Source organism: Durio zibethinus, chromosome 5 (assembly GCF_047325235.1).
Source record: "Durio zibethinus cultivar Kanyao isolate XHJ-2024 chromosome 5, ASM4732523v1, whole genome shotgun sequence".
In the NCBI taxonomy this organism is placed as follows: domain Eukaryota; kingdom Viridiplantae; phylum Streptophyta; class Magnoliopsida; order Malvales; family Malvaceae; genus Durio; species Durio zibethinus.
This window is the reverse complement of record NC_143166.1, coordinates 31,395,594-31,422,390: the sequence shown is the minus strand read 5'-3', so window position 1 is coordinate 31,422,390 and position 26,797 is coordinate 31,395,594. Positions and strand designations below refer to the sequence as shown.

The following is a 26,797-nucleotide window of genomic DNA, read 5'->3' as shown; positions in this document are numbered from 1 at the left end:
CCTTTGGAATTTCGTGCAAGTGTGAAATTTGGTTTTACTTTTTTACTATTGGCCTCACCAAAAAGCTGGGAAAATTCCTATCTAATATCAATCACTCGTCTCACTGTGCTAGAAAATATTAAACATGATAATTTAAAATATAATATAAATATAAAATATAAAATAATATAATTTAAAAGTTTAATAATAATTATATATGAATTAAATATAATTAAAAATATTTGTTTATATTTTTTATTAATATAAATTATTATATATAATTTTTATATAAATATATAATTTTAATATTTTATATAATACAAATATATATAATTATTATTTTTATTTTATTTTATTTTTTAAATAAATATCAACCGGATAATTTGTGATGATATTTTTGGTCTTTTGACTAAATTCAAATTATTTTTTTTTATTTTATGAGTTTACTTAAGAAAAATTTTCTTGTTAAGAGAGATTTTTTAAGAAAAAAAATTAAAATTTTAACAAATGCTTTAGGTAAAATTTGAATTTTTGTGTTTGTTTTGATGTGTATTCTTTTTCTTTAAAATCTATCTGATTTTGTTAAAATAAGATTAGTTGTTTAATACAAACAAAGAATTGGCACTTTCAGCAATCTTGCATGAAGCTAAAAACTTGATAAGTTGGATTTTAATATTTTTAATATCAGATTAAATAAATCAATCAGTTTCTGTTGTTATCTTAAAGAAGATTGATTAAGTTGATTTTTTATTTTTGATACCGAATTAAGTGAACCAACTTATTAATTACTTTAGATGGACTAAAGGATTTTTGATCGAGTGGTTATTTTAGGTAGCAAGCACTTCACGTAAATTTATACAACTTTACAGTCCACCTAAGATTCACACATTGAAAAGGAAAAATGTGAAATCTAAAGGAAATGAAATTGGGATCTGGGCTGGTTGATTCGAACTTGTTTTTTGGTTCTTTGACCACTCTGGTCGGTTGACTTTTGCCACTGCTTTGCAATCGACTTTAGTGGAGCAATCACCGGCTGACCCCACCACGGTCGCGGTTCGTGTGGGTTGGTCCATCCCATAAGGATTTATTGATTTTTGAGGTGGAAGACATCATTTCTCAACATCCTTTTGAACACGTCTCATCTCCGTTTCAAGCCTATTGCTTCACCCAAAAACATATACTGTCCTTTGACATCAAGGCAAGCAAAATATAATATATATATATATATATATATATATATATATGTATTCGCTTACTCCATATGCTACACTGCTAATTCCCAATCCCATTTGCCTGAGATGTAACTTTACACAAAGGTAACAAAATGTGCCAGCAGCAGCTGTTGCAATCTTTTGGCACTTAACAGTTACGGATTCAAAATTTTAATGTCAGATGATCAAATATTTATATACACACTATATTATGTATATATTTTATACATAAAATTAAAAAAATATTATGAAAGTAAATATTTAGTTAAAAGTTTATTTTTATCAATTGGATAATCTTAGTTATTACTTTTTTTTTATCATCTTTTACAAGGCAAACTATTAAGGTATGTGAAATATGGGGGGTTTAATATAAAAGATGTTGTAAAATAATTAGTATTAGAAATTGATTGATTAATAAAACTTCATAAATAGTATTAGAATATATTGTTAATAGTTATGCATTTAATTATGTGTAAATATGTTTATACTCTTTCATGATATAAATATACATGTCATAATCCTAAATAAGATAGGTCATAACATTTATTTTTTACAAATTCATTTCATAATATCAGAGTGGTGGCCTTCCTTCTTTCCTCATCTTCAATTTTGATCTCAATATTTATCTTTTTTTTAATCTAAAAATAATTACTTTCTATTTTTCTACTCCAATAATTTTCTTTATAATATATTATTTCTTAAATATTCTAATGGCTTCTAATAACCAATCATTTTTCATATCATCTTTTTTCTTTCCTAATATTTTTAGCCTTATCTCTATTAAGTTGAACTTCAAAAATTATTTGCTTTAGCATGATCAGATAACACATTTTTTTTATTATGTAGTGAGTTATTAGGGCATGTTGATGGCACCATTGCACCTCATCATAAAATAATTACCAAAGATAATGAAACCATATCTAATCCTGCATATACAGAATGAGTGAAGAATGATCAATTTGTTTTTTCCTATCTAAAAGCAACGTTGTCGCCAAGTGCACAAGCATAAGTCCTGAGTTTGCCATCTTCTCACCAGGTTTGGATAACTTTAGAAACTATTTTGATCAATAATTTCAAACAAAGTTAGATCTGTTACGATATGAGTTGTAAAATTTGAGTAAAGGAACTGTCTATTAAAAAATATCTTGCCAAGATCAAATCTATTTCTGATAATTTAGCAGTCATAAATCATCTTATCTCTGATTTAGAATTGATCACTTATACTTTAAATAGACAGCCAAATACAATTGAATATTAACCAATTGTCTTTGCTATTGAAAATAAAGAGAATCACATTTCTTTTAATGATTTGAAAGCACAGTTATTAGTTCATGAGCAGCACTTGAAAAGAATATTGGTATTGTCATCACAACCTATGAATGCCATTGTTAGTTCCCATGAGACAGCCATAGTAACTCACTTAAACAGTCAAGGTCAACACTTTAATAATCTTCGTCGCGATTTTAGGTGCATTGGATAGATTAATCAAAAGTATGATCAATGCGATTATCGATCTTTTTTCTTACACAAATCATATGCCTCAACAGGACTTTTAATCAAATAAACAAGATAATAGGAACTTTTCATGTTCTCAAAATGCAATTCGTGCCATAAAGTGTCAGATTTGTCACCAATTCAATCATACTGTTATAACATATCAATACCGCTACAATAAATCTAATCATAGTCTGAGCAATTCTTTTGCGGGTTTTCATTTTTCTATTGCTACTTCAAAATGATACTTCACTTAATGCTCAAATGGAAAATAACAATGACGCTTACTGGTTAGCAGATTCAGGTGCTATCAGTCACATGACTTTCAATCCATCATTGGTACATCAATCCACTTCTTATGCTAGCAATAAAGGTATTTTTATTAGTGATGGTAATTCTCTAAACATCACTCATGTTGATGATTCTGCTATATGTCTTGGTTATACAAAATTAGCATTTAAAAATATTCTATTTGTTTTAGCATTAAAGGAAATTTTATTGTCTATTACTAAGCTTACTAGAGGCAATAATTATGGTTTTTATTGTTTTCCTTGGGATTTTGTTATTTAGGATTTTCGCACGAAAAATGTACTTTTGAATGGACCAGTTAAAAAAAACCTTTATGTGATTCTTACATGAGATGTGGAGAATTCGTAGGTGTGAGGCAATGCGACCAACAAACTTTGTTCAATGGTAGTTCTTTTTCAATTTCTGGAATAATTTGGCATCTACAACTTGGACATTTAGTTAGCAAGATTACAGCACAGTTAAAATCTAATAAGTTTATCTGCCTAGGGGTTCTTCCTTTTATAACTTAACTTATGCAACTTATCAAATAAAAAAAAGTAAATGTTTGCCTTTCAATCTATCTACTAGGATAACTTCTAATATTCTTAAATTAATTCATTGTGATCTTTAGGGCCATTGCCTACTACTGCTATTATTGATTTTCGCTATTATATTATTTTGGTGGATGATTTTAGTCATTATACTTGGTTTTATCCATTGAAGGGTCATTCTAATAGTGTTAGTTATATTGAAAATTTTAAAATTATGGCTGAAAATCAATTTGGCAACAAGATCAAATTTTTTTAATGCGATGGAGCTAATAAGCTTGTTAAGGGTGATTTTAAAAATCTTCTTGATCACCATGGTATTTCTCTTCAAATTTCTTGTCCACATATCCATGAATAGAATAATTTAGCAAAACAAAAACATAGACATATTGAGGAAATAGGCCTAACTTTGTTGTTTCAAGCTTCCTTACCATGATCTCTTTAGCTTAAGGCATTTTCTAAAACTATTTATTTTATCAATCGACTATCTACATCAATTTTAGGTAATCGTTCTCCTTTTGAGGTGTTATTTAACTCTATGCTAGACTATAATCATTTAAAAGTTTTTGGATGTGCTTGTTATCCTTATTTAGTTTTTTATAGAAAAGATACGCTTTTCCCAAAATCCACTTGTTATATCTTCTTGGGGTATAGTTTAGTCCAAAAAAGATATCATTGTTTAAACATCTCTAATGGTCAGGTTTATATCTCATGACATATTGTTTTTTATGAAAATCGATTTTTTTTTTCAAAGCGTTCTAGTTTGACAGCTCATAGGATTCTTTCTTATCCTATTGACTTTTCTACATCTTCTAAAATTAGTTATGAGGTATCTCTGCCCATATCTTTGACTACAATTATGTGAGAACTATTACCAAATATTTCAATCTCAAATACAATTATTTTTGAACTTAGTACAACTTTGTTGGCACCCTCTACTTAACCATCATCTAAGCCTTCCACTTCTTTTGGTTCTAAAATCATACATCCTATAGCTACACAAAGTTGAGGTAATACTTGAAAGCTTAAAGTACCATACTCTTTACATGTTATAAATTATCCATCTCTTGAGCCAAGATCCTTTAAAGAAACATGTTAAGATGAAAAATGAATTTCACCTATAAATGATGAATATTCCGCTTTGATACAAAATAATACTCGATCTTTAGTGCCTCGTAATTTATCCATAAATGTTATTGATTGTTGTAAAATTAAAGAGTGAGTTGATGGTACCATTAAGCAGTGTAAAGCAAGATTAGTAGCCAAAGTCTTTACACAACTATAAGATATTAACTTTGACTCCACCTTTAGCCTTGTTGTTAAGGCCACCACTATTCAAATTATTCTTTTTATTGCTGTTAGTAGAGGATGGTCCATCAGGCAATTAGATGTTAAAAATGCATTTTTACATGGCAAGTTGCATAAAAAAATTTATACGGCACAACCACTAGGGTTTGTGGACCCTAATCATCCTTATCATGTTTTTATATTACATTGCTCTCTTTATAATTTTTGCCAAGCTCTACGAGTTTGGTTTAAGAGATTTAGTTCTACTTTTCATACCCTTGGTTTCAAAAGTAGTCAAATAGATTTTTCTATGTTTATATGGCATTCCTTATCTGATATGATGTTACTTTTACTTTATGTGGATGATTTCAATCTTACTAGTTCTTCATTAAATGTTATTCATTCATTCATTTCACAGTTTTTTTTTGAAAATTTTCAATGAAAAATCTTAGTGATCTTCATTATTTTTTTGGAATTGAGGCACATCGTACACATCAAACAAAATATATGTTTTCTCTATTTTCACGTTTGGGTATGAAAAATTGCAAATCTACTTTTAGTCTAGTAACTATTAGTAAGAAGCTTTCTTTATATGATGGAGCTTTACTTTCAGATTCATCACAATATCACACCATTATTAGAGCTTTGCAATATCTTACCTTTACTAGAGTTGACATCACCTATGTTGTGTAACAAGTCTGTCATTTTATGTATACGCCTCGTGATATTCACTTTTAGGCTGTGAAACGACTCTTTAGATATCTTAAAGAAACTATTAATTGTGATATTCAATTACTTCCTTACACTACACCGAATCCGGTATGCTATGTTGATGCTGATTAAACTGATTATCTAGACACTAGACGTTTTACAATGGATCACTGTGTTTTTTTAGGTTCCAATCATGTTTCTTAGTGTACTAAGTTTCTATTGCTCAATCTAATTTTGAAATAAAGTATATGACTCTTTCTATAATTTCTTGAGATATACTTAAGATTTCTTATATATTGAATGATGTTGGATTTCCTCTTGCATTACCTTGTTCTGTATATTCTAACAATATGGGTGCTACTCAACTTACTTATAATCTAATCTTTCATGCTCGCACAAAACGTATAGAAACCTTTTTATCACGTTGTTTGAGACCTTATTTGCAAGCATTTTCTTCAAATCCTTTTTTTTTTATTCTCAATCATAATTAGCTGATATATTTATCAAAAGACTTTCTTCCTTAATTTTTCATCCATTTAAGAGCAAGCTCTTATGGAATTCTCCCCAATCGCTTAAAGAGACGTATTAGAATATGTTATCAATAATTGTGCATTTAGTTATGTGTAAATATGCTTGTATTCTCTCATGATATAAATATACATATCATAACCCTAAATGGGATTGGATAAAACATTTGTTCTGTCCATATTTGTTTCAAATAGATAATAATGCAATTAAAATTTTTAAATTATAGTATGAATATTAATTTTAACTTTCATTTGTAATTTTCATGCAAATCATTTTAGTTATGAAGTTTGCAAATTTTACTTAAGAATTTATATGTTTGGCTATTTTATATTTTTTATTATTAAAGTGTTTAGTTTATTTACATTGAGTATTTAGTTTAGTGCATGATTCCTCATTAAAATCAAAAGTGTTTAGTTTATTTATTGACACTATAAAAAAATAAATAAATGATTTTATTAAAAAAAATCCTCACATTTTGCAAATATATATTAAATTTAGAAATTATTAATTATATAGATTTTCATTTTTAGATAAGATTCATTGACATAAAAAATCAGAAATGAGAAGGAGAATTTCTTTTTTTAATTTTTGGAAGATGAAGCTAATATATATAAATATAATTTAAAATTCTCTAGCTCTCATGTGGCTCCGCCAGCCGAAGTGCCAGAGGGTATGTAAGATTTAGTTGCCGCCTAGGGAAAGATTATTGATCAAAGGGAAAAGAAACCTTACTAGCACCTAACCAAATAAAACTGCAAATGGAAAGGGAAAAATGATCCGTATAATGGAACAATAAATGAAAGATTTCCCAAAGTAACAATGGTTTATTCTCTTGGATGCTTGGCTTCACAGTTAGTAACGGTTTTTCTTAAGGATTTGATGAGGAAGTTGTAACTGTCAGGACAAAGCAAAGATCTGATGGGGTCCCATCCAATGCATCAAAGTTTTTTGAGTTGAAATACTAGAAATATTTCATCCGAATCTATGCCAAAAGTGTTTGGCTGACGCCAGGCAATCACCTTTTCTTGCCCCGCAAAAAAAAAAAAAATGGAGGTTTATACCGTTGGGTGGGGTCGAATGACGAATGGAACCTGGAATGGACTATATACGGAAAGGCCGGGATGCTCGCATTTCGGACTGGAAATAGTCCAAACCCAAAGTATCAGACGCTCGCTCTGACATCCAAATGGTATCTTTTTTATATTCCAAAATGAAAACCTTCAATGCATTTTAAGTAGCCAAAAATACAAAAAACAAAAAAATGGACCCTTTTGTAAGATAAGTTGAAAAATAAAGCATTCAGTGATTCTTGTCATAGCCTACTCAAAGTTCGTATTAATCTTAAATACTGTATAGCTTTAATAGATTGCTTAAACACTTGAGCCTACTGATATTAGTAAAAAAAATAAAGTAAAATATACGGCTGAAGTTAAATTTAAGCAGAAGATATAAGGAGTAGCTCCTAATCAGATTCCACCTTGATGCTTTAATTCTTGTCGCACATATTGGTGCCTTGTGAACACTGCAAGCGTGCCCTGTTTTCATCGCATTTTTTTCTCTTCAAAGGCACCCTTCAATGAGTGCACACATCTATTTGTCTTTGTTCAACGTGTTCCCTTGCTTGACAAGATTAATTGGCATATCAAATTAGCAAGTGGTAACTATGACATGACTCTCTGAATTGTTTTAAGGTTATGATCATAAAGATAGTTATACATTTTCACGAAAATTGTGTTCTATTGAAAAATGAATAAGCCACCAATCACAATCCTTGGTTTAACAAGCCCAATCACCAAAATATCACCATGTATATTTGGTGGTCCATGTGTGTATGATGCCATTGGGGGTTAAAGAAGCTTTTGTTTTGTCTAAGCATCTCATGACTTCATTGCTTCCTAAATGGGAAACTCATTCTATTCTCCCATTGCAAGCAACCCATGATTTTCTTACTAGTGTATTTGAAAGACAAGAAAAAGACCAGACCAACCCATACACCTCAGCTTCTAGTATAAAAGAATTGCAGTGCTTGCAATACTCCACTACGTAAAGGAAACTAAAATCAGCAAAGCCATGAAAACGCAGGTTTCCTTTGCTCTATGTCTCTCACTTTTGCTGGTAGTCCCATGTAACACTCAGCAATTTGCATGTGACCAGAATGATCCTAATACGAGCCAATTGCCCTTTTGTGACACCTCCTTATCTTATGAGGCTCGAGCCAAGGACCTTGTTTCACGCTTGACTCTCCAAGAAAAGGTGCAACAACTAGTAAACAAAGCTTCTGGCATTTCCAGGTTAGGTGTGCCTGCCTATGAGTGGTGGTCTGAGGCACTCCACGGTGTCTCAGACCTGGGTCCAGGCACACGTTTTAATGCCACAGTGCCAGGTGCAACTAGTTTCCCTGCTGTAATTTTATCTGCTGCAAGTTTCAACGCGACATTATGGTTTACGATGGGGCAGGTGGTGTCAACCGAAGCTCGAGCCATGTACAATGTAGGGTTAGCGGGCTTGACATATTGGAGCCCTAATGTTAACGTGTTCCGTGACCCAAGATGGGGACGTGGCCAAGAAACGCCAGGGGAAGACCCTCTGGTGGTTTCAAGATATGCTGTGAATTATGTTCGGGGATTGCAAGAAGTGGGCGGGGAGGCTAACTCTACTAACGACATGCTTAAGGTTTCAAGTTGTTGCAAGCACTACACTGCTTATGATCTGGATAATTGGCAAGGCGTCGATCGATTCCATTTTGATGCAAAGGTATGCATATATCATAGAGTTGGTTAATTATCCAGTTTTAATGATTGGTACTTGGTATTGATGAACACAGTGCTTAATATGACTTCAATGACTTCAATGACTTACTGATCCAAAAACATTGTGAATACACTGTGAGACTTCAGATCAATGAATGGATTTGGTAAACTTTTGAATTCTTTTAACGCATTGCAAAACAAAAATAAATATGATTTGTGTGTTGTCACATTATTAGGTTTTTATGTATCAAAATAGGATTAAAACTTGAATTTTTTTTCAGGTTACACAGCAGGACTTGGAAGATACGTATCAGCCACCATTTAAGAGCTGTGTGGAGGAGGGACATGTGAGCAGTGTAATGTGCTCATACAATAGGGTAAATGGGATTCCCACCTGTGCTGATCCAGACCTGCTTAAAGGAATAGTTAGAGACCAATGGGGCCTTGATGGGTATGTTTTTATCCCTCGGACCAGACATTAAGTCTGCTAAGAAGTAATGATTTATCCCCATTTCACTAATAAGATAAACATTTTATCTCGTTAGAATATCGAAGACTCATGACCACTATGGTTATTCCTATTACTCATAAAATTAGCATAAACTCCGTCCCTTAATATCATTCGAGCAGATGAAATGCTGATTCCGCAATCTTTGGTTGATAATTTCTAAGTGATCGTTCTCTTTGTCCTTCAATGACATTTTACATGTTTGTGGCAGATACATTGTTTCAGACTGTGACTCTGTTGAGGTTTATTATAATGCCATCCATTATACTGCTACACCTGAAGAAGCAGTAGCCCTTGCTCTAAAAGCAGGTATTGTTTCCACTGATAAGCTATCAGCTGCTGGATATTTTTCCCAAAATACTCATATCAGTGAGTTTAATTTCTGCTACATAATTGTTTAATTTCTGCAGGTTTAAACATGAATTGTGGGAATTATTTGGGGAAGTACACAGAGAATGCAGTCAACTTGAAAAAAGTAGAGGAATCTATTGTTGACCAAGCTTTAATATATAACTATATAGTCCTTATGAGGCTTGGTTTCTTCGATGGAAACCCCAAATTGCTTCCGTTTGGTAACCTGGGGCCATCTGATGTATGCACTGATGATCATCAGCTGCTAGCCCTTGATGCTGCCAAGCAGGGAGTAGTTTTACTGGACAACAATGGAGCTCTTCCTCTGTCCCAAAATATCACCAAGAATTTAGCGGTTGTAGGACCAAATGCCAATGCCACAACAGTAATGATAAGTAACTATGCTGGTATACCTTGCCAATATACTAGCCCTTTACAAGGGCTGCAAAAGTATGTCTCAATGGTTACATATGAGGCAGGGTGTAGTGATGTGAAATGCAGTGATCAGACACTTATTGAGCCCGCAGTTCAGGCCGCAGCCAAGGCTGATGCTGTGGTGGTAGTTGTGGGGCTAGATCAATCTATTGAGGCAGAAGGGCTAGATAGAGTAAACCTGACATTGCCAGGATATCAAGAAAAGTTGGTGACTGACGTTGCTAATGCAGCAAATGGAACAGTGATTCTTGTGGTTATGGCTGCTGGTCCAATTGATATTTCTTTTGCAAAGAATGTGGGAAAAATCGGAGGCGTTTTGTGGGTCGGATATCCAGGTCAAGCTGGAGGAGAAGCCATTGCTCAAGTCATTTTTGGAGACTATAATCCAGGTTGTCTATCTTTTCTTATTCTTTGATGACAATTGAAGAATGATATTTTGTCTCCTTTTTTTATTTGCTTTTGAATGGAGGTGACTCTGAGCATCAATATTCTGATAACTTTTTTCTCGTGTCAGCTGGAAGGTGTCCTTTTACATGGTATCCACAAGAGTATGCAGATCAGGTGCCGATGACAGAGATGAACATGAGAGCCAATGCCACTACTAACTTTCCTGGAAGAACCTATCGATTCTACACTGGCAAATCTATTTATGAATTTGGACATGGACTAAGCTACACATCATTCTCCAAGTTCATAATATCTGCTCCTTCCACAATACTCATCCACTCAACGCCAAACAAAATTCTCTCCTCTCATTCCATCCGCGAACCATATGCCTACTCATATGGTGAATCTATTGATGTTTCGAGCATAAACTGCAACAATCTGCAATTTAATCTTGTAATCGGGGTGAAGAACAATGGACCAATGAATGGAGCCCATGTGATTCTCCTGTTCTGGAAGCCACCAAGCTCAGGAGGGGTGACAGGTGCACCAAATGTGCAGTTAGTTGGGTTTGAGAGGCTCGAAGTGAAGAGAGGAAAGACACAGAATGTGACAATGAGCTTGGATGTCTGCAAGGATCTTTCCCTTGTGGATGCTGAAGGGAAGAGGAAGTTGGTTATAGGGCAGCATACCCTTTTTGCGGGTTCTGCTAGTGAGAACCAAATAAGGCACCATTTCATTGTCAGGCAGGCTGGGAATGCAAGTGTAGAAGGTTTTGTTTCTATGTAATAGCAGGCAATAACATTTCTGGGAGTGCCAGCTGCCATGTAATAGTAGAATAAATTATGGTGTGTCAGGTATTAGCAGCAGCAAGTGAGCTGTCATCTGGATATTATATTAGCTTTGTTCTGATTAGCAGCAGGCAGGCAGCTTTACTATTATGTTGACTATCATCAAGTAATTGTAGATTTATGCATCTACTTCGCCTTCATACTTCGCTAGAGAGAGGGATCGAACCTCTGACCTTATAGTTAAGGCCTTCATACTTCGCTAGAGAGAGGAGTCGAATCTCTGATCTTATAATTAAGGGTCACACGTGCTAACCGACTGAGCTACTCTAACTTCTTATTAAGGGTTTAAAATATTTTTTATACAAACATTGCAAATGTGACTCCAATCCTCACCTTAAATTGTGAGCTAACTTCTCTTACAGATTTAAATACCAGGCAGCATCCCAATCCGCTTTGGCAATTTTACATCATCTTTCGGTATTCCACTTACAGGATAAAATCATATATCTGCAAGCACATGGCTCATTCTGTCCAAGGCATATTGATGATGATAGTTGCAGTTAAGTTGAGATCATTTTGACCACTTCTTCATGCTAAAGAATAAAAGATTCAACAACTACTGACCCTCAACTTCCATGTATAAATAATTGCCATATTCTTGGACAAGACCAATTCAATCAATAATTTCTTCAGAGTTTTTTCTATTTGCGTGCTCTAGAATGGAACAGAGAAAGAAAATTACCACCAATTATATCATCACCACTCTCTCGGTTACCATTCTTATTTGTTCTAGCTCGGTTCACTCTCGTAAGTTGGCTGGCTCACCATCACCTTCTCCGGTCAGTACATCCCACAGCCACATTAAAATTTCAGTATTCCCTTGTTGTTTTCCTTTTTCTTTTAATTGGTAGAATTAATTTTTTTCTACTATTATATAAATATCATTGCCATATGCCTTTTGAATGCTTATATGGATATACAGGAAAGTTTGGTGGTGTTGGACGGGATGAAAAGGCCTGGGTCACTTCCAGCTGCCTGTCATTCAAAGTGCAACCAGTGCAAGCCCTGCATCCCGGTCGAAGTATCAATTCGAGCAGCGGAGTTAGAAGAAAATGAGTACTATCCTCAAGTGTGGCAATGCATATGCCAAGAGAATATATACCCACCATGATTCTAATTCTTAAACAAGGCTGCATTGTTCTTTGGCATTTGGTTTAAGTTATTTATTTATAATTCCAATAAGTGAACCATATTTTGATTATATTTGAGGCTATCAAAATTTAATATTTAATTACTTAAACTATTTACTTTTATAGCAGTCTTTGAAACACGATAGTTCCACCGAGTAAGAAACTTGTGTTTCAGTTTTTAAATAACAGAGGGTGGATTTGAAAGTCACTTATCGGAGCTAATTATTGTAGATAAGCAAACAAATACAAAATAAATAAATAAACCAAAGAAAAGGAAAATACTTGTGAGTTCTCTTGTTGACCCTTCCGACAATATATTATCAGAATAACGTGAAAATGTCCACAAGATTTAAAGTGTTCAATTTAGCCAATAATAATTAGTTAAATGTTAAATTTGAGATTAAACTTTTGCATGGTTGTTCAATTCATAACTAAACGTTTTAATTTATACGAATAAAAATTAAATATTATTAAACATTTATAATTAAGGATAAATTTGGATGAAAAAATGTGTCTCTTCCGTGTGGTTTACTCGTGTGGTTTACTTTTATATTAACACTAATTTATACCCAAAACTTAAAAAAAGTAATAAAAATCATAAAAAACTTTAGTTTCATAAGAACAAAAACTTTTTTTTTCAATTTTTTTTATCTTAATTATTGGGATATAGTTCATATGTAAGTAAAGAATCTCACATCATTAAAAAAACTAAATGAGATGTCTTATATATATATGAAGGATAAAAAAATCTAATAGCTTAAATTTTTTTGCTCAAGTAGTGTTCAACATATATGTATGGGTTATCTAATGTACTCCTAAGGGCTTCAAGTGTAGTTTATTTTCCTAACAAATAGTATTAGAGCTAAGGTTACGACGGGTTTGAATCCTAGTGGTGTTGTTGAGGAAAGATTATTGATAGATCAAAGGTTGGTCGTGTCTATCAATTTTATGTGCTCGAACATCAATATTAAAAGGTTTAACTCGGATGCTACGAATTTATGATAATATTTAAAAACAAAAAATTCAAGTAGACGATGTGTTGAGTCAACTTAAAATGTGAGCTTGAGGGAGCATTGAGACAACTTAAGTAATAAGGTTGAGTGTTGTGGCCTGGCCCAAAAGCGCACCAAAAATATGAGATTGCTTGGCCCAAAAAAAATGTTGATAAAACTTATTCGCACGGGAGAGCCAAGGTAAAACTTAATCAAAACTCACAAGTGAACATAAAAAATTGTTAGGATATGGTTTATATGTGAGTAAAAAATCTCACATCATTAAAAAATCTGAATGAGATATCCTATATATGCATAAAGGACTCAAAAACTTAATAACTTAAGTTTTTGGATACAAGTGATATCTAACATGTATATATAAACTCTTTGATGTACTCTCATGGACTCTAAGTGTGATTTATCTCCCTAACACTGGTTTCACATTTTTCTCCCCTTAATCCTCTCAACTCTTGTTTCTTTATAAAACCTTCAATTATTCTGTTCTTGCAAAGGAATATACCTAGTGGATTTTTACACAAAGGGCTATACCAGTTGGTAAGGAGCTTATGGATCTTTGCCTTAACCGAATGAGAAAATTGGCTGACAATTGCACTAGTTTGTAAGGATTTTTAGTATTTAATGCTGTTGGTGGTGGAACTAGTTCTAATTTGATCTCACTGCTTTTGAAGCTCTTGTCAATAGATTATGAAAAGAAGTCAAAAGTTGGCTTCATCAAACATTCTTTTTAGGTAATTCCTTGAAAATTTTGAAGGAAAGTACAATAAAGATGCTAGTACAGCCTTCAATTTGTAAACGGAACGAATATCATGAAACACATAAGCGAGAAACCTATAGTTGAAAGAATCGATTTGCAATTCAAAGGTATTAGAAAGCGAAAATAAGAAAAGTGGATTTTTTGAATCAAAGTACCTGAGAAAAGATTTAGGCTTTTGAAATCAAACAAAAAATTTATTGGTTCCAACAGTAGAGAAAGGATTTGGGTTTTTGAAATCAAACAAACAAAAGTTTCTTGGTTCTAACAGGAAGAAAAAGATTTGCGTTTTTTAAATTAAACGAAAATTTCTTGGTTTAGTTGTGAGTTTTTGAATTTTATAGGTATTATAATATGGATTAGTGATTTTTTTATATAGATTAATATTCAGTAATTGAAAATTTAATGATTATGTGAAAAAACTAGAACTATGAATTTTTTTTCTTACTTTTTATTTTTAAATTGTATTTAAAATAATAAGAAGCAATCAAATGATTTTTTATCTTTTTTAAAAATAAATCTCAATTTTAGGATTTTTTTATTTTTTAATTTAAAATAATACTTAACCACCAAAAAAGTGACACATAATTGTTTTTTATTTAATTATTATTTTTATTAAAATTCACACGCACAAATTTTCATCCAAATTTATCATTAATTGTAAATATTCTATAACATTTAATTCTTATTTATATTAATTAACACATTTAGTTTTGAATTGAGTAACCACGTAAACGTTTAATCTCAAATTAAATATTTAACTATAATAATTTTGAAAAAGTAAATTTTAGGTTAATTAATAAATATCATAAATAGAAAAATAAAGAACACTACATTTAAGTGAGAAGAATTTGAAAAGAAAAACTACAAAGTAAAATCCAAATAAAATTTACCAAAAGCATGTTTGATATAGGGTGATCAAGTTAAAAATTATGATGATCTACACTCAATCATTATATCATCTTATTTGGTAATAAGTTAAAATTTTATATGACAATCATTTTAAATCACTGAATGCATTGCCTTGAAAAATAATATGATTATTAACTTAAAAGGATAATAAAGTTTTATCACGGTGAAAAATTAATTTTTAATATTATTTTTGACTAATTTATCTTTAAAAATATAGTTAACATTATCTTACAAACTAGTAAATATTTTAAAAACCGATTTTACTAATCACTTATTTAAAAAAAAAAATTTCTATTACAATTGAATAAATATTTATTGACCAAAAAAAGATAATAAAATTATTTAATAAAAATTTTTAAATGATTTTCATCAAAATTGATTTTAACTTTATAATTTTTTATAAAATAACATTTAGTTATTTTATAAATTATTGATTTAATAAGTATTAAATTTTTTTATTTCTTTTACAAAATTATTTTGGATATTTTATATTTTATGATTTATTTTTTCATATAATATCAAATATAGTGATTTAAAATTACTATTGATTTATAATATTACTAAAGATGTCAATCTTACCCATATCTAATAAAGAATTCAACCTTTTATTCGAACAGGGATGAGGATATATATTCCATTGTGAGAATGAAGATAGAAATGTATATGATTTTAATTTTTTTTTTATTAGGTATAGTAATGGGAATATGTATGATTTTATTTTTTAAAAAAACTATGGATATGAAAATTATTTATACTCATTAAATACCTATAGGAATAAAGATAAGAATAAATTTAAAATATCTAAAAGTATTTATACAAAATGAATATAATATAAAAATTTAAGAATAAAATATAAAACTCTTTATCCGTTTCATAATTTACTCATTGACATCCTTAAATATTATACTAAATATAGTAATTTAAAATCATCTATAATAAAATCACTTTGGTGATCTTATCACCGTAATAATTAAATCACCGTAATAATATTAAAAATGGTATCAAATATTACTTAAATAAATTATAATAATACAATATCTTAACTTTTTTCAACAAAAAAATTTACAATAACAAAAATAATATAACAAAATACCTTATTACTCCATGTAGAACTCCCTAGTTCAGTCATGGTGTCATTGATTTCCCTTAACTCAACCCTTCGATACTTTTGTTTACAGAAGATTCCTCAATTTTCATTAAAAAAACTTTCATGAGACAACAAATTAAAGAATTTACAAATAAAAAAAAATTGTTGTGTACTAAGAACATCTTAAATTATAAGCTGAAAGAATTTAACTATTAAACAAATTTTCTTCTTGAAGATAATTACTTACTACAATTAAACAATTACCTCTACCTTTTAGTTAGAAAATCAATAGTTAGGTGAAGGGTGTCGACATAAGGGCTCAATTTTCAACACTTTGAAACTGCCCTTAAATCCAAATCAAAAAAGGAAAGATTGGCTGAAACCAGAATATAATTGGAGCTATGCACATGAATGCTATGGTTAAGTTAATTTTATGAATCAAACACTACAACAATGACTTGCCTTTTTCACTAACCTTGATAGTAGTTTATACAGAGCCATCCCAACTGGATGGGATGGCTCACCCCGTTGATGTGGTGCTTTCCTGTAAAATAACAACATATTATATGATTTAGGTTTTGTCTCTAACTTTTTTTATGGTTTTAAAATATACATTTAAAATTTTATATTTCTTTAAAATATGAAAACAATTTCTTTTATAAAAAAGAATGTTAGTAAGGATATTATAGGTTTTACTCTAACCAACCTGATAAATTGTCTTTCTTTTAATTCTCTCTTTGAATTTTTTAATATAAAATAAATCATAATTAAAAAAAAAAAAACTTAACCTTTAATAATTGGAGTGTAAATCATAATCAGGTAGACACTAATTAGAAAATAGAATTGTAATCATGTTTTGAATCTCCTCCCTTTGACCAAATAAACCATAAAATTTTCAAAGAATAAAGCCCACTGTTTTGGAAACTTCCTTGACAAAATTTTATCATCAGAATCGATTGGCATGGTATTAGCCGCGTAGGGCCACACCATTTCGATGAATTAAGCAGTCAAAGGAAAATAGCATACACAGATTGAACATAAATAAATAAAATGAAACTAGTCAATTTTGCTTTGCACCCATGCCCATTTCCTAACGAAATCTGCTCAGCTGTCACCCACCTCCTACGATTGACAAATTCAATTTCTTGGAGTTTCTTTACGTCCAAAATTTCAAAGGGCATGAATTTGAAACAATATTGATGCTTATCCCATCATACTTTTAGTTCATTTACCAATTAGAAAAGTAAAAAAAATATTATCACATTCTTTTAGTATTACAATTCTAGGTTATGCAAGTGTGCTAATCATTTTTTTGTCAGAAGTATATATATCATTAAAAATGAAATGACGAATTCATTATTTTTAATTGATTTATACATAATTTATAAAGTTGTATTTAGTAATAATGAAATTTAAATTTTATTACCTATTTCTTTCTTAAATTTGTGATTTTTTGTAAAAAAAATGAAATAGAAAAAATAAATATTTTTTCTTTGTGCTAGTTGGCGAGTAGCAACATAATCCATAGATTTATTTCTAGTTAGTAAAGATGCTTTATCTTTATTATTATTATTATTATTATTAGTAGAAAAGTCCTAACTACCAAAACAAATGAAAATGGAAACATTGGTCCAAAAACTTTTGATAGCATAAGCATATGCCATAACAAAACCACATGTTTAAAAGTCATTAACCACGAATTCAAAAACGTTAACTTTCCTCCATTAATGTCAACTGGTCAACATCGAACCTTCGCTATAAAGTTGTCTTCTTCCTGCAATTGTGATTTCAGAGTTTAATTTCAGAGTTCTACTTGACAAGAAAACTTCGGAAGAAGAAAGAGAAGAAAGAGCGAGTAGTGATGGAAGGTTTAATTCCATATCTCATCAATGCCGTAAGGAAGCAAAAACCTGGCCACCATTACAGGTCAATGTCCATGGGGTCTAGCCGTGGCTACCATTTGTTAATGGGACAGTCGCAGGAGGAGTCCGTGGAGGGCTCGTCTCACAGGCGAACAAGGTCAGAGTTCCAGCCTCCAACCGTGGAGCTTCTTGAGAAGAGGTCAGGTCTTGATTTCCTCAGCCCAAAGGGCTACAACAACAGTCCTTCTGTAATCTACCCTTCAATGGTTGGTGGCTCAAATGTTGGTCCCTACGCTCATCATCAGCAAACTTCCAAGGTGAATAATATTGTTCCTGTTTCCAATGTTTGACGACGATGATTTATCAATGCAAGAGTGTCGTAAAACGGGGTAAAGTTTTTCCTGGCAAATGATGTCTTTGCCTTTTATTGTACATTCAAACAGTTTTACATTAGTGTGATAACTGATTAAATTGTGCTTTTGATGGATCTGTTACTATTGATGATTATTTGGAATATCTTGTCATTTCCTGCTTGGAAATCATCTTAATTTGTGCTATCCAACTTCATAAATATGAATCCAACCTTTAAGGAGCTTCCAATTTCTCAGATAATCCTTTTCCTTTAGCAACAAGGTAGAAAAAAAATTCTCAGCCATATTCAGTAATTCTTGTTCTTTCTTCTGAAATCTGAATCCACCAAGCGTGAATTGTCAACGTAAGTGTGAGAATATCACGAACTTTCGCATAAACGCGTTTGCAAATCCAATCAAAAACTGTTAAGAAAAGAAGAAGACGAATCCAAGATAGTATGAACTAGTGTTTGACATGGACTTGTCAAAGCTCCCGAAGTTGAACGACACCGTTTGGGCTCAAAACAGGCCAAATTGTCTCCAGCAGAGAATTTTTTTGAGGCTTTAATTGGTAAAGAAAATAAAAAGAAGTGAAAAAAAATTTAACCCAGTACTTTTATAAGTAATAAAGTAGGAGAAAACGGTAAGATTGAGACAGCTTGAATCCCAATCAACAGCGTGTCATCTGAGTATCAATGTTAACTCATCACTGCGTTGATGGTTGGAAACTTGCCAAACTAAGGTCCCAATCCACCAAACAAGTTGCGTAAGGCCCTTCCGTAAATTGATCGAGGCTCATCAGATAAGAGGGTAGGCATATAGTATCATACATTAGACTACCTAATACATTAGCAGCACCAATCCTCTATCTAAATGAACGAGAACCAGAAGCTCCTGTACAAAGCAAAATACCACTGTCGACATTCAATCATTCCATGACACGACATTCAATCATTCCATGACATGCCACCGTCCAGAATCATGAATGTAACGTCCTGCTTCAATCATGTTGCTAGCTTTTCATATTTACCACGAATCAGATTTACAGTTGTAGTTCATAAGCAATGCACAATTTCACACTAGAAACAGCAAAGAAATAAATTCATTCTTCTAATTTCAAATGATAATGCCTCCAAGGCTATGGCTTCCAAGATTTTATCCATGAGTTTCCCTGTCTCTATGTGAAATTTACTACATTCTAATATAGAGACAAAATCGATACACATCTAAATGTTACATGTGACCTTATGATGCTAATTTGATGTATATTCAAGACCTTCGACGTCACAAGATAGTTAACCCACTTCTTGCAGCAGCACCATTCTGATATGGTTACTTCAAAGTCATCTTCACGTGCATGATTGGTAAACTAGCCACAAATTAGAAGGTAAGAAGCCACAATGCACCACGTGTTAAATGTAGATGCTGTGAAATTTTGAGGGAGAAAGAATCTAATAGCAATGCCTGACAGCAGAGAAAGAGAGGTTGTTAACTAGTTGCATACTAGAAATTCAATCTCAACTATTCATACTTTTAAAAGTCTTACCTGAAAGGGGTTTGGCACTTCAAATGCGCAGATCTTCTATGTCAGTTAAGAGACCTGTATTTTCATGAGATCCCTTATCAGGTAGATTCACCACCAGCTGACCACATGCACCACTTATGTCCTGGCCCATTTGCTTACGAACTGTTGTCCTGATGTTATAAATGCCCCTAAGAATTCTCTGGAATTCTGATACTCGCTGGTCACAACCGGTTCTGAATTGACTTAACCCACCGATTGGATTGAATGGTATTAAATTTATGACCTGATTCAAAAGTCACCTACTCAAATTCAAAACCTCAGTAAGGGGCGGTTAACAAGAGCATGGCAGCTTAGAGCTTATGAACTGATAAAACTAAAAATATGATACATGTTTTGTAAACTAGCTGATATGCTGCTCACCATAAAAATATTTTGCATTTTTGGCAGTCCGAGACTCCCAGTAACCTAATTCCTAGCCAATAAGTGTGGCTGGCATTCAAGAATATATTTGAGGACATTAAAGAATCACCAATAATGTCCTACCGAATCCCCATGGACCACCCTTATTCCCCCACACCCACCTCAAACTCTTGAGAAAAAAGAAACCTTACTCACTCCCCTCCCCCAACCAAAAAAAAAAAAAAATGTAGATAGACACACATGTACAAATGCATACAAATAGTGAGGGAACCAAAAAACCATCAGCATATATGCTTAAATTAGGAGCTCACCACTTGAAAAGTTTCCAGCAATTTACCAAGCTGGTGTGCATGCCGCTCTTCATCATTCACCCCATCAAGCATGATGCACTCAATGAATATTTTTTGCTGACTGAAAGTTTACGACCAAAAATTAAGGCTCTCAGAATGACTGCAGAAGTAAAAATTTCAAGACCATAATGTAGTTATACGAAGAAATATTTACAAACTGCTGCTACCTGTTGCTTTGATATGCTTGCAGTGCTGTCATAAGTTTTTCCAAAGGAAAAGCTCTTGCTGAAGGCATTATCTGACATCGGATCTCTTGAACTGGTGCATGCAATCATGCTGCTAGGTTCAAACCAGGTAAATCACTATGAAGCTTGTTGATAGCATGAATAATCCCAACCTACATTAAATGATGTGACAAAAAAACCTGCATTAAATGAGATGCAATCACAATGCTAGTATGTAGGGTGTTTCCTGCAGTCATAAGAAATTTGTTCTTTTCCAAAGAAAGTATTCATTTCTTTAACCCTCCAAATCAATAAAAACTCATTTAAGAAGAAAAGGAGACAATATTACAAACCCTAAAATTCTCCACTTAGTCAACTTGACCATATTTTAATCACATAGAATAACAGAACTCTCCATGGCCAATCAATTTCAAATACTGGAAATGATTTCTTTCTCCAATTCAGTATCATTTGTCAGTAGATTTCACTCTTTGTAAAAAGCAAAGAAAAGCTGTATCCAGACTCAGACAGGTGAAATAAGTGCTGCCAATTGAATGCTATGGCATTGCAAGAAAAAAAAAATCCCAGAGAATAAAAAGATGATATACATTATGAATATCTACCATAACAAAATTTGGATTTTGGAGGAAATACCGTTGATACAGTGATTCTCTTTGTTGACAGCTGAAATGGTTTTCCTTTTATGACACGAATAGCTTCCACCAAGGCAGTATAGTTATTCAATGGTTCTCCCATTCCCTAAAAAATATAATAGGAAGGAAATTTCAACCATATTTCAAAAAAAAAAAAAAAAAGCTTTTACTATACAACTCATCAGAGCTTCACAACCATTAACAATCTCCCACTACCTTCACCACTGGCACCAACAACGTAAATGCCACCATCATAATTTTCACCAATAATACAAGATAGAGTATTATCCTTCAGAAATGGCAGCAGACAGCCAGAGAACAGGCTAACAGTAGCATAGTAATAAATAGCTTAAATGATGGTACCACCAATTAGAAATTAAAAATTATATATAATTTTAAGGTCCAAATGAACTTGCACTAATCAAAATGATCCAATGCAAAACAGAAATTGATAATCTTGATAGAAGCATTCTGGAAATCCTTCAAGGAAGCTTAAGAATAAAAAAGAAATCCCCACGAAACAGAATAGTTTATGCTTCACATAAAGAACTTAATTTTACAACTTTATATAACAAAAGTTTCACAAAACAGAAGTAGCATGAAAGTAAAATAAATTACCATGAAAACAACATTGCGTATGTTAGTCAAACGAAAGGCATGAACCAGTTTCTCCACAATTTCTCCCGAGGTTAAATTGTTCTTAAAGCCCATAGTTCCAGTGGCACAAAATTTGCAACACATTTTGTATCCAACCTATAACAAAAATAAAGAAGAAAAGAAAGAAAATTTTTTGCAGAATTTAAGGAACATTACCAAACATTTTACTTTCAGAAGCAATCGTTTAAAGCAAATACCTGAGACGAAATGCACAATGTTGACCTAGGACCGCCTGGACGAGGTTCACCTCCATATTTACCTAAACGGGTATCATATGTCATAATCACTGCCTGTACAAAAGCTCCATTCTACTAACATAATAGAAAGGGTCACCAAATTTTGCACTAAAAAGTTAAAATTAAAAAAAAAAGGCGATAAATTGGTAATTAAAGCTTCTAGTTCTAGGAGAAATGCACTATTCTTGTAACGAAAAAGACCTGGAGTCTGATAAGGAGCTTGGTGGTGACGCCGTCGGTGGAGGGGAGAACAGAGTGAACGGTCGAAGTGAGGGGCTTGAACTTCAAGCAAAGAAGAGGGTAAGCAGAGGAGGGCAGATCGGGAACTTCGTCCAGTTCGCACCCAGGCCTTTGGAACACATAACTTCATCAATCATAAATTCCAAATTCCCAATTATAAAAAAATTGTGGAGAAAGAGGAGGAAAGAGCAAATTACTTCCAAATGGAAGTAATGAACTGAGGGTTGATCCCGGCATCGTTAAAGTGGGCCCTAAGCTCCGAAGCTTCGAACACCGACCGATGCGTTGCCGTTCTATTTATGCTGAGGCAGCCGCTTCCTTTCTTTTTGTAGCCCGTATAACTTCTGCGATTTGCTCGAACAGGTAAAATACAGGAAGAGACATCAGTTATGCAAACTGATGTCTTTTTTTCTTATTTTGAGGGTTCCTATTAACGACGACGTTTTGCTTGAGTCAACAAATATTACTGCATCGTTATTAAATATAAAAGCAATGATCAAATTGTTGTATTTTATGACACCACGATTTTGCAGGAACCAATTGTTCATGGAAAAAGCGCCCAAAGGTCCAAGTTCTATCGTTCCACTACTACAAAAGAGTTGCAATCGTAAACAGATAGACACGCTTTGCACCTGAAATACAACACAACCGAATAAAGCAAAAAAAAAAAAAACAAAAAAAAAAAAAGGTTTTGAAAAAGGTTTGATCAAAGACCCTTGACCTTGGATAATCTAATCAAATCAAAGGGCCACTAAAAGCATTGCTTGAGCTCTAGGAAGCCAAGAGGGACTCCACCTTTGCAATCTGATCCTCTTCGTTCTTTCTGGGTGGACTCTTGTTAGCCTCGTCAAACAAATCATGCTTCCACTTCTCAACACGAGTACCACCTGAACGATACCCCTGCCTTCCACTGAATCTATCTCTTCTCCTGAAATCACCACCACCAACTCCAGGCCTTTCACGCGATGAAAATCCACCTCTGGGTGCTTCTCTTCTGTTTGGTACCTGATCTCCAGCAGTGAGTCTATCCTGTCTGTCCAAATGTTGGGGGTTGCGGTCCCTGTCCACTCTTCTTTCACTTCCTATAACATGTCTTCTTTCACTTCCTATAACATGGTGACCAGAATGGCTAGCCTTTTCTGGCTCCTTTGTTGTGTTGTCAGTACTTTGAGTAGCCGCTGGTATCTTTTTCTCGCTAAATGCAGGTCGTTTCCTGGTAGGTGGTGGCTGTGGTAGTGGATCAGCCTCCATTTCGAAGTACCTATCATGGCGCCAATCACCATTGCCATCCCCTTTGGTTTGTGGTTTCTCATCTCTTTGCCTCCTTTCATATGTTTTAGTCTCCCTTTCATCATGCTGATCCTTTGCATCCCTCCCTCCACGCTCTGAAAAGTGAAAAACAAATTGTTGACTAATAATTTTCAAGAGAACACTGCTTTTTTTTTTTTTTAATAAGAAGAGACTACTGTTAAAGCTTCCCATAAACCCTTCCCCCCAACATAAACATAATACAACTCTTTTGACAAGTAAAATCTGTAAGATGAATATGAAGGCTGACACAAGTTGGTAAACATGATCATATAAAGTGAAATAGAAAGTAGGAAACAAAGACCAAGGAAACAACTAACCAGCAGCTGCTCTCCGACCAAAACTTCTACCAGCTTGCGCGGCATTACCACGCTCATCATGCTGTTATAAGACATGCACAGGCAAGCCTAAGATTGTTATATACATGGACCATCCAAAGTGGGGCCGAACAAGAATTCCGCTACATCAGCCCAGAAAAAAGGTTTGCACACACTGAATAACAACCAAATTATTAAACTCAAGAGCAATGCAACAGATGACTAGTAATCATTATTCAGCTCCAAATCAAATCATGCTCCATGGTCCAAACTAGCAATTCTATAGGCTCACAGGTAGATGCATAGGGATGACTAGTTTATCCATTTGCAAAGGTTTATGCAACATAATAAGCTTGTTTGACGAACCTAGGAAAGTCAAATCCCCATTTGTTTCTGATAGGAGGTTATGCAAAAATTCATCAATCATATTTAGACAATTTCTGAAATCCGCAAGGGTAGCATTTAATGAGATCTAACATAAATTGACACTGACTAAATTTTTCAATGCCCCATTAATATATTATCAGGATAATTAAACCCAAAACTGCAAAAATGATCAATGTTATTCAACAGACATACTACAAGACCATAGATGGAAAGTTATATTCCTGAACTGCTAGGAGAGCAGATAGATGTTCAGTTTTATTCATAATTTCCTACATAAAACCATCACTGTTCCATGGTTGCCACATTGTAGGCAATCCACAGCTTCAGGAGTTGAAAGTCCACAGCAAAAAGGGTTCAAACGATAATTAAAAAAAAAAAAGATTAGACTAAACCCAATAATCATACAAAGAACATATAGCAAGAAACAAAAAGGATACATGCCGAGGAAATTATATTGGATACAAAAACCTGAAAATATGATCTGGACCGAGGTACTTCAGTTGGATCAGAAGAATTTTTAGTCCCTTGATGGTGTCCATTGTTTTTCCTATCTGATTCCTTATTAACAGTCCCACTGTCGATCTTAGAAGAATCATGAGCTGACGAGGTCTCAAGGGGCAAAGCATCTTGCAACCGACGCCGCTGCTTTTCACCCTGGTCTGCCCTGTCTCCAACATCATTGTTGGAGACCACCCTTTCAGTCTCAGGTTTTCCGTCCCTCCTAGACCTCTTAGGACTAAACAAAAACAACAACAAAATATGATTACGATTATTAAACTCTATCATTGAAAACTTTAAACAATATTGAAGACCCAATTGAATACATTGAGATAATCTTACAATTCAAGGCCACATTTGGTATCCAATCAAACGTTGGAAAATAACAGAGAGAAGTAAAGAGAAGTGATTACCTGGGTTCTCGGTCGAACCTTGAACGGTGCCGTCTGGAGTCGGAATCTCGACCCTCTCTACGCGACATTGCCCGAGCTTTCCAACTTTGGAAGAGAGAAAATTTCTAGGGCTGCTTTGCTTTCAGTTGGATAGATCCTAGTGGATGGGCAGGGTTTTGTTCTGATAGAATCCCGTTTCTTTTTAATCCTACAACTTAAATTACATCATTTCATCTTCACCGTTCGATCACTTTTTCTATACTTGAAAAATCGTGGGCTTTTTTTATTTATCCAAAAAGACAAAAACCTCGTGGGCTGTTTTTATTTATCCAAACATGGGCCTGTTTTAGATATAAGGACATCCATTTATAAAATGAGATTGATTCCGTTTCAAAGTAAAATGATTTTTAAGTTATTTTTAGTGTTTTTTTTCTCTTTTTGTGTTTGGATATAAAAAATGATTAAATTAACTAAAAATGATTTTTTGGTCAAGTAAATAGCACAAATTTGAAGTAAATGTTGAATTTTTAGTCTGAATTCCAGACAACAATCTACAAATTCTCTTAAACCCATCATACAAACGACTAAAGATGATACTGAGATGAATTTTTGCTTGCTTTGACTCTCATCAGGTTTCATAAATTATATATTTAATTCAATTTGATTTAATATTAAAATATTATTTTTTTCATATCCAATTTATATACGTATAAAATTATAATTGATTTGATTCAAAATTAATTTAATATAATATTAATAAAATATTATTTTTAATATAAATTATATCTTAATAATATATAAATATAATAATTTTATTAATATAATACATATATATAAATATAAATAAATAATAAAAAATATATTTTTAGATATACATTAAATCAGATTGAGACGAATTTATCTAAAACTTGATTCCGATCCAACTCTAATTATTTTTCAAAAAAATTCAACCCAATTCAAAACCTAATTTTCAAAAAAAAAAAATACACTTTATAAAATCGAGTTAAATCAAAACTCAATGGATTAGAATATATTTACCATCCTCACTCACAATCCAGCTTAGTTAACATATAAAAAAAAATAATTCCGTTTAAATATTTCAATAAAAAAAATTTACTCTAATAATTTTAAGAGCACGGGTAAAGTTTTGACAGTGATATGTATTTTTTTAAAATAGTCAGCTTATATATTAAAAGAGGCTAATTAATTAATAAATACAC

The 26,797-nt window shown here is 32.7% G+C and overlaps 5 protein-coding genes across 9 annotated transcripts; 3 read left to right on the top strand and 2 right to left on the bottom strand.

Annotated features, from left to right (window-relative positions):
* The first annotated feature begins 7,932 nt into the window (after positions 1-7,932).
* LOC111283004 (Glycosyl hydrolase family protein) lies at positions 7,933-11,415 on the top strand. Its single transcript, XM_022871344.2, has 5 exons — positions 7,933-8,800; positions 9,078-9,247; positions 9,516-9,613; positions 9,715-10,479; positions 10,605-11,415. The coding sequence occupies exons 1-5, from the start codon at positions 8,117-8,119 to the stop codon at positions 11,261-11,263; spliced, it is 2,376 nt and encodes a 791-aa protein (XP_022727079.2). The 5' UTR covers positions 7,933-8,116; the 3' UTR covers positions 11,264-11,415.
* Positions 11,416-11,886: 471 nt separating this feature from the next.
* On the top strand, positions 11,887-12,436 carry LOC149518909 (EPIDERMAL PATTERNING FACTOR-like protein 4). The gene is made up of 2 exons (XM_089761510.1): positions 11,887-12,104; positions 12,248-12,436. The coding sequence occupies exons 1-2, from the start codon at positions 11,985-11,987 to the stop codon at positions 12,434-12,436; spliced, it is 309 nt and encodes a 102-aa protein (XP_089617636.1). The 5' UTR covers positions 11,887-11,984.
* A 5,510-nt stretch (positions 12,437-17,946) lies between these two features.
* Positions 17,947-18,596, top strand: LOC111282091 (uncharacterized). Its single transcript, XM_022870036.2, has one exon. The coding sequence runs from the start codon at positions 18,080-18,082 to the stop codon at positions 18,428-18,430; it is 351 nt and encodes a 116-aa protein (XP_022725771.2). The 5' UTR covers positions 17,947-18,079; the 3' UTR covers positions 18,431-18,596.
* Positions 18,597-19,523: 927 nt separating this feature from the next.
* Positions 19,524-23,009, bottom strand: LOC111281645 (uncharacterized). 4 transcript variants are annotated; one of them, XM_089761114.1, is made up of 8 exons: positions 22,637-23,009; positions 22,397-22,458; positions 22,161-22,295; positions 21,544-21,648; positions 20,880-21,089; positions 20,687-20,786; positions 19,977-20,254; positions 19,524-19,894 (listed from the first exon to the last, which is right to left on the bottom strand). In XM_089761114.1, the coding sequence occupies exons 1-5, from the start codon at positions 22,803-22,805 to the stop codon at positions 21,063-21,065; spliced, it is 498 nt and encodes a 165-aa protein (XP_089617240.1). In that variant the 5' UTR covers positions 22,806-23,009; the 3' UTR covers positions 19,524-19,894; positions 19,977-20,254; positions 20,687-20,786; positions 20,880-21,062. The 4 variants fall into 4 exon arrangements, with proteins under 4 accessions (XP_089617240.1, XP_089617239.1, XP_089617238.1 ...); XM_089761113.1 differs by having other exon boundaries at positions 20,880-21,062; XM_089761112.1 differs by having other exon boundaries at positions 20,893-21,062.
* Positions 23,010-23,200: 191 nt separating this feature from the next.
* Positions 23,201-25,725, bottom strand: LOC111282090 (uncharacterized). Of its 2 annotated transcripts, XR_016342320.1 has the most exons (5): positions 25,599-25,725; positions 25,156-25,423; positions 24,304-24,364; positions 23,397-24,060; positions 23,201-23,307 (listed from the first exon to the last, which is right to left on the bottom strand). XR_016342320.1 is itself a non-coding variant. In XM_022870035.2 (4 exons), the coding sequence occupies exons 1-4, from the start codon at positions 25,664-25,666 to the stop codon at positions 23,447-23,449; spliced, it is 1,011 nt and encodes a 336-aa protein (XP_022725770.2). In that variant the 5' UTR covers positions 25,667-25,725; the 3' UTR covers positions 23,201-23,446. The 2 variants fall into 2 exon arrangements, 1 of the variants encoding a protein (XP_022725770.2); XM_022870035.2 differs by having other exon boundaries at positions 23,201-24,060.
* Between the last annotated feature and the right edge of the window lie 1,072 nt (positions 25,726-26,797).

Bases quoted from the DNA above. Each gene is read 5' to 3' on its own strand.
- LOC111282090 (XM_022870035.2), bottom strand. From the start codon at position 25,666: ATGTCGCGTAGAGAGGGTCGAGATTCCGACTCCAGACGGCACCGTTCA. The intron at 24,365-25,155 runs GTTTTTGTATCC...GTCTTATAACAG, and splicing joins GGTCCAGATCATATTTTCAG to CATGATGAGCGTGGTAATGC. The intron at 24,061-24,303 runs GTTAGTTGTTTC...TTCACTTTTCAG, and splicing joins TGGTCGGAGAGCAGCTGCTG to AGCGTGGAGGGAGGGATGCA.
- LOC111281645 (XM_089761113.1), bottom strand. From the start codon at position 22,805: ATGAAGTTATGTGTTCCAAAGGCCTGGGTGCGAACTGGACGAAGTTCC. The intron at 22,459-22,636 runs GTCTTTTTCGTT...ATACCCGTTTAG, and splicing joins AGCTCCTTATCAGACTCCAG to GTAAATATGGAGGTGAACCT. The intron at 21,649-22,160 runs GTAATTTATTTT...TATATTTTTTAG, and splicing joins TACGCAATGTTGTTTTCATG to GGAATGGGAGAACCATTGAA.
- LOC111283004 (XM_022871344.2), top strand. From the start codon at position 8,117: ATGAAAACGCAGGTTTCCTTTGCTCTATGTCTCTCACTTTTGCTGGTA. The intron at 8,801-9,077 runs GTATGCATATAT...ATTTTTTTTCAG, and splicing joins GATTCCATTTTGATGCAAAG to GTTACACAGCAGGACTTGGA. The intron at 9,248-9,515 runs GTATGTTTTTAT...TGTTTGTGGCAG, and splicing joins GACCAATGGGGCCTTGATGG to ATACATTGTTTCAGACTGTG.
- LOC111282091 (XM_022870036.2), top strand. From the start codon at position 18,080: ATGGAAGGTTTAATTCCATATCTCATCAATGCCGTAAGGAAGCAAAAA.
- LOC149518909 (XM_089761510.1), top strand. From the start codon at position 11,985: ATGGAACAGAGAAAGAAAATTACCACCAATTATATCATCACCACTCTC. The intron at 12,105-12,247 runs GTCAGTACATCC...ATGGATATACAG, and splicing joins GCTCACCATCACCTTCTCCG to GAAAGTTTGGTGGTGTTGGA.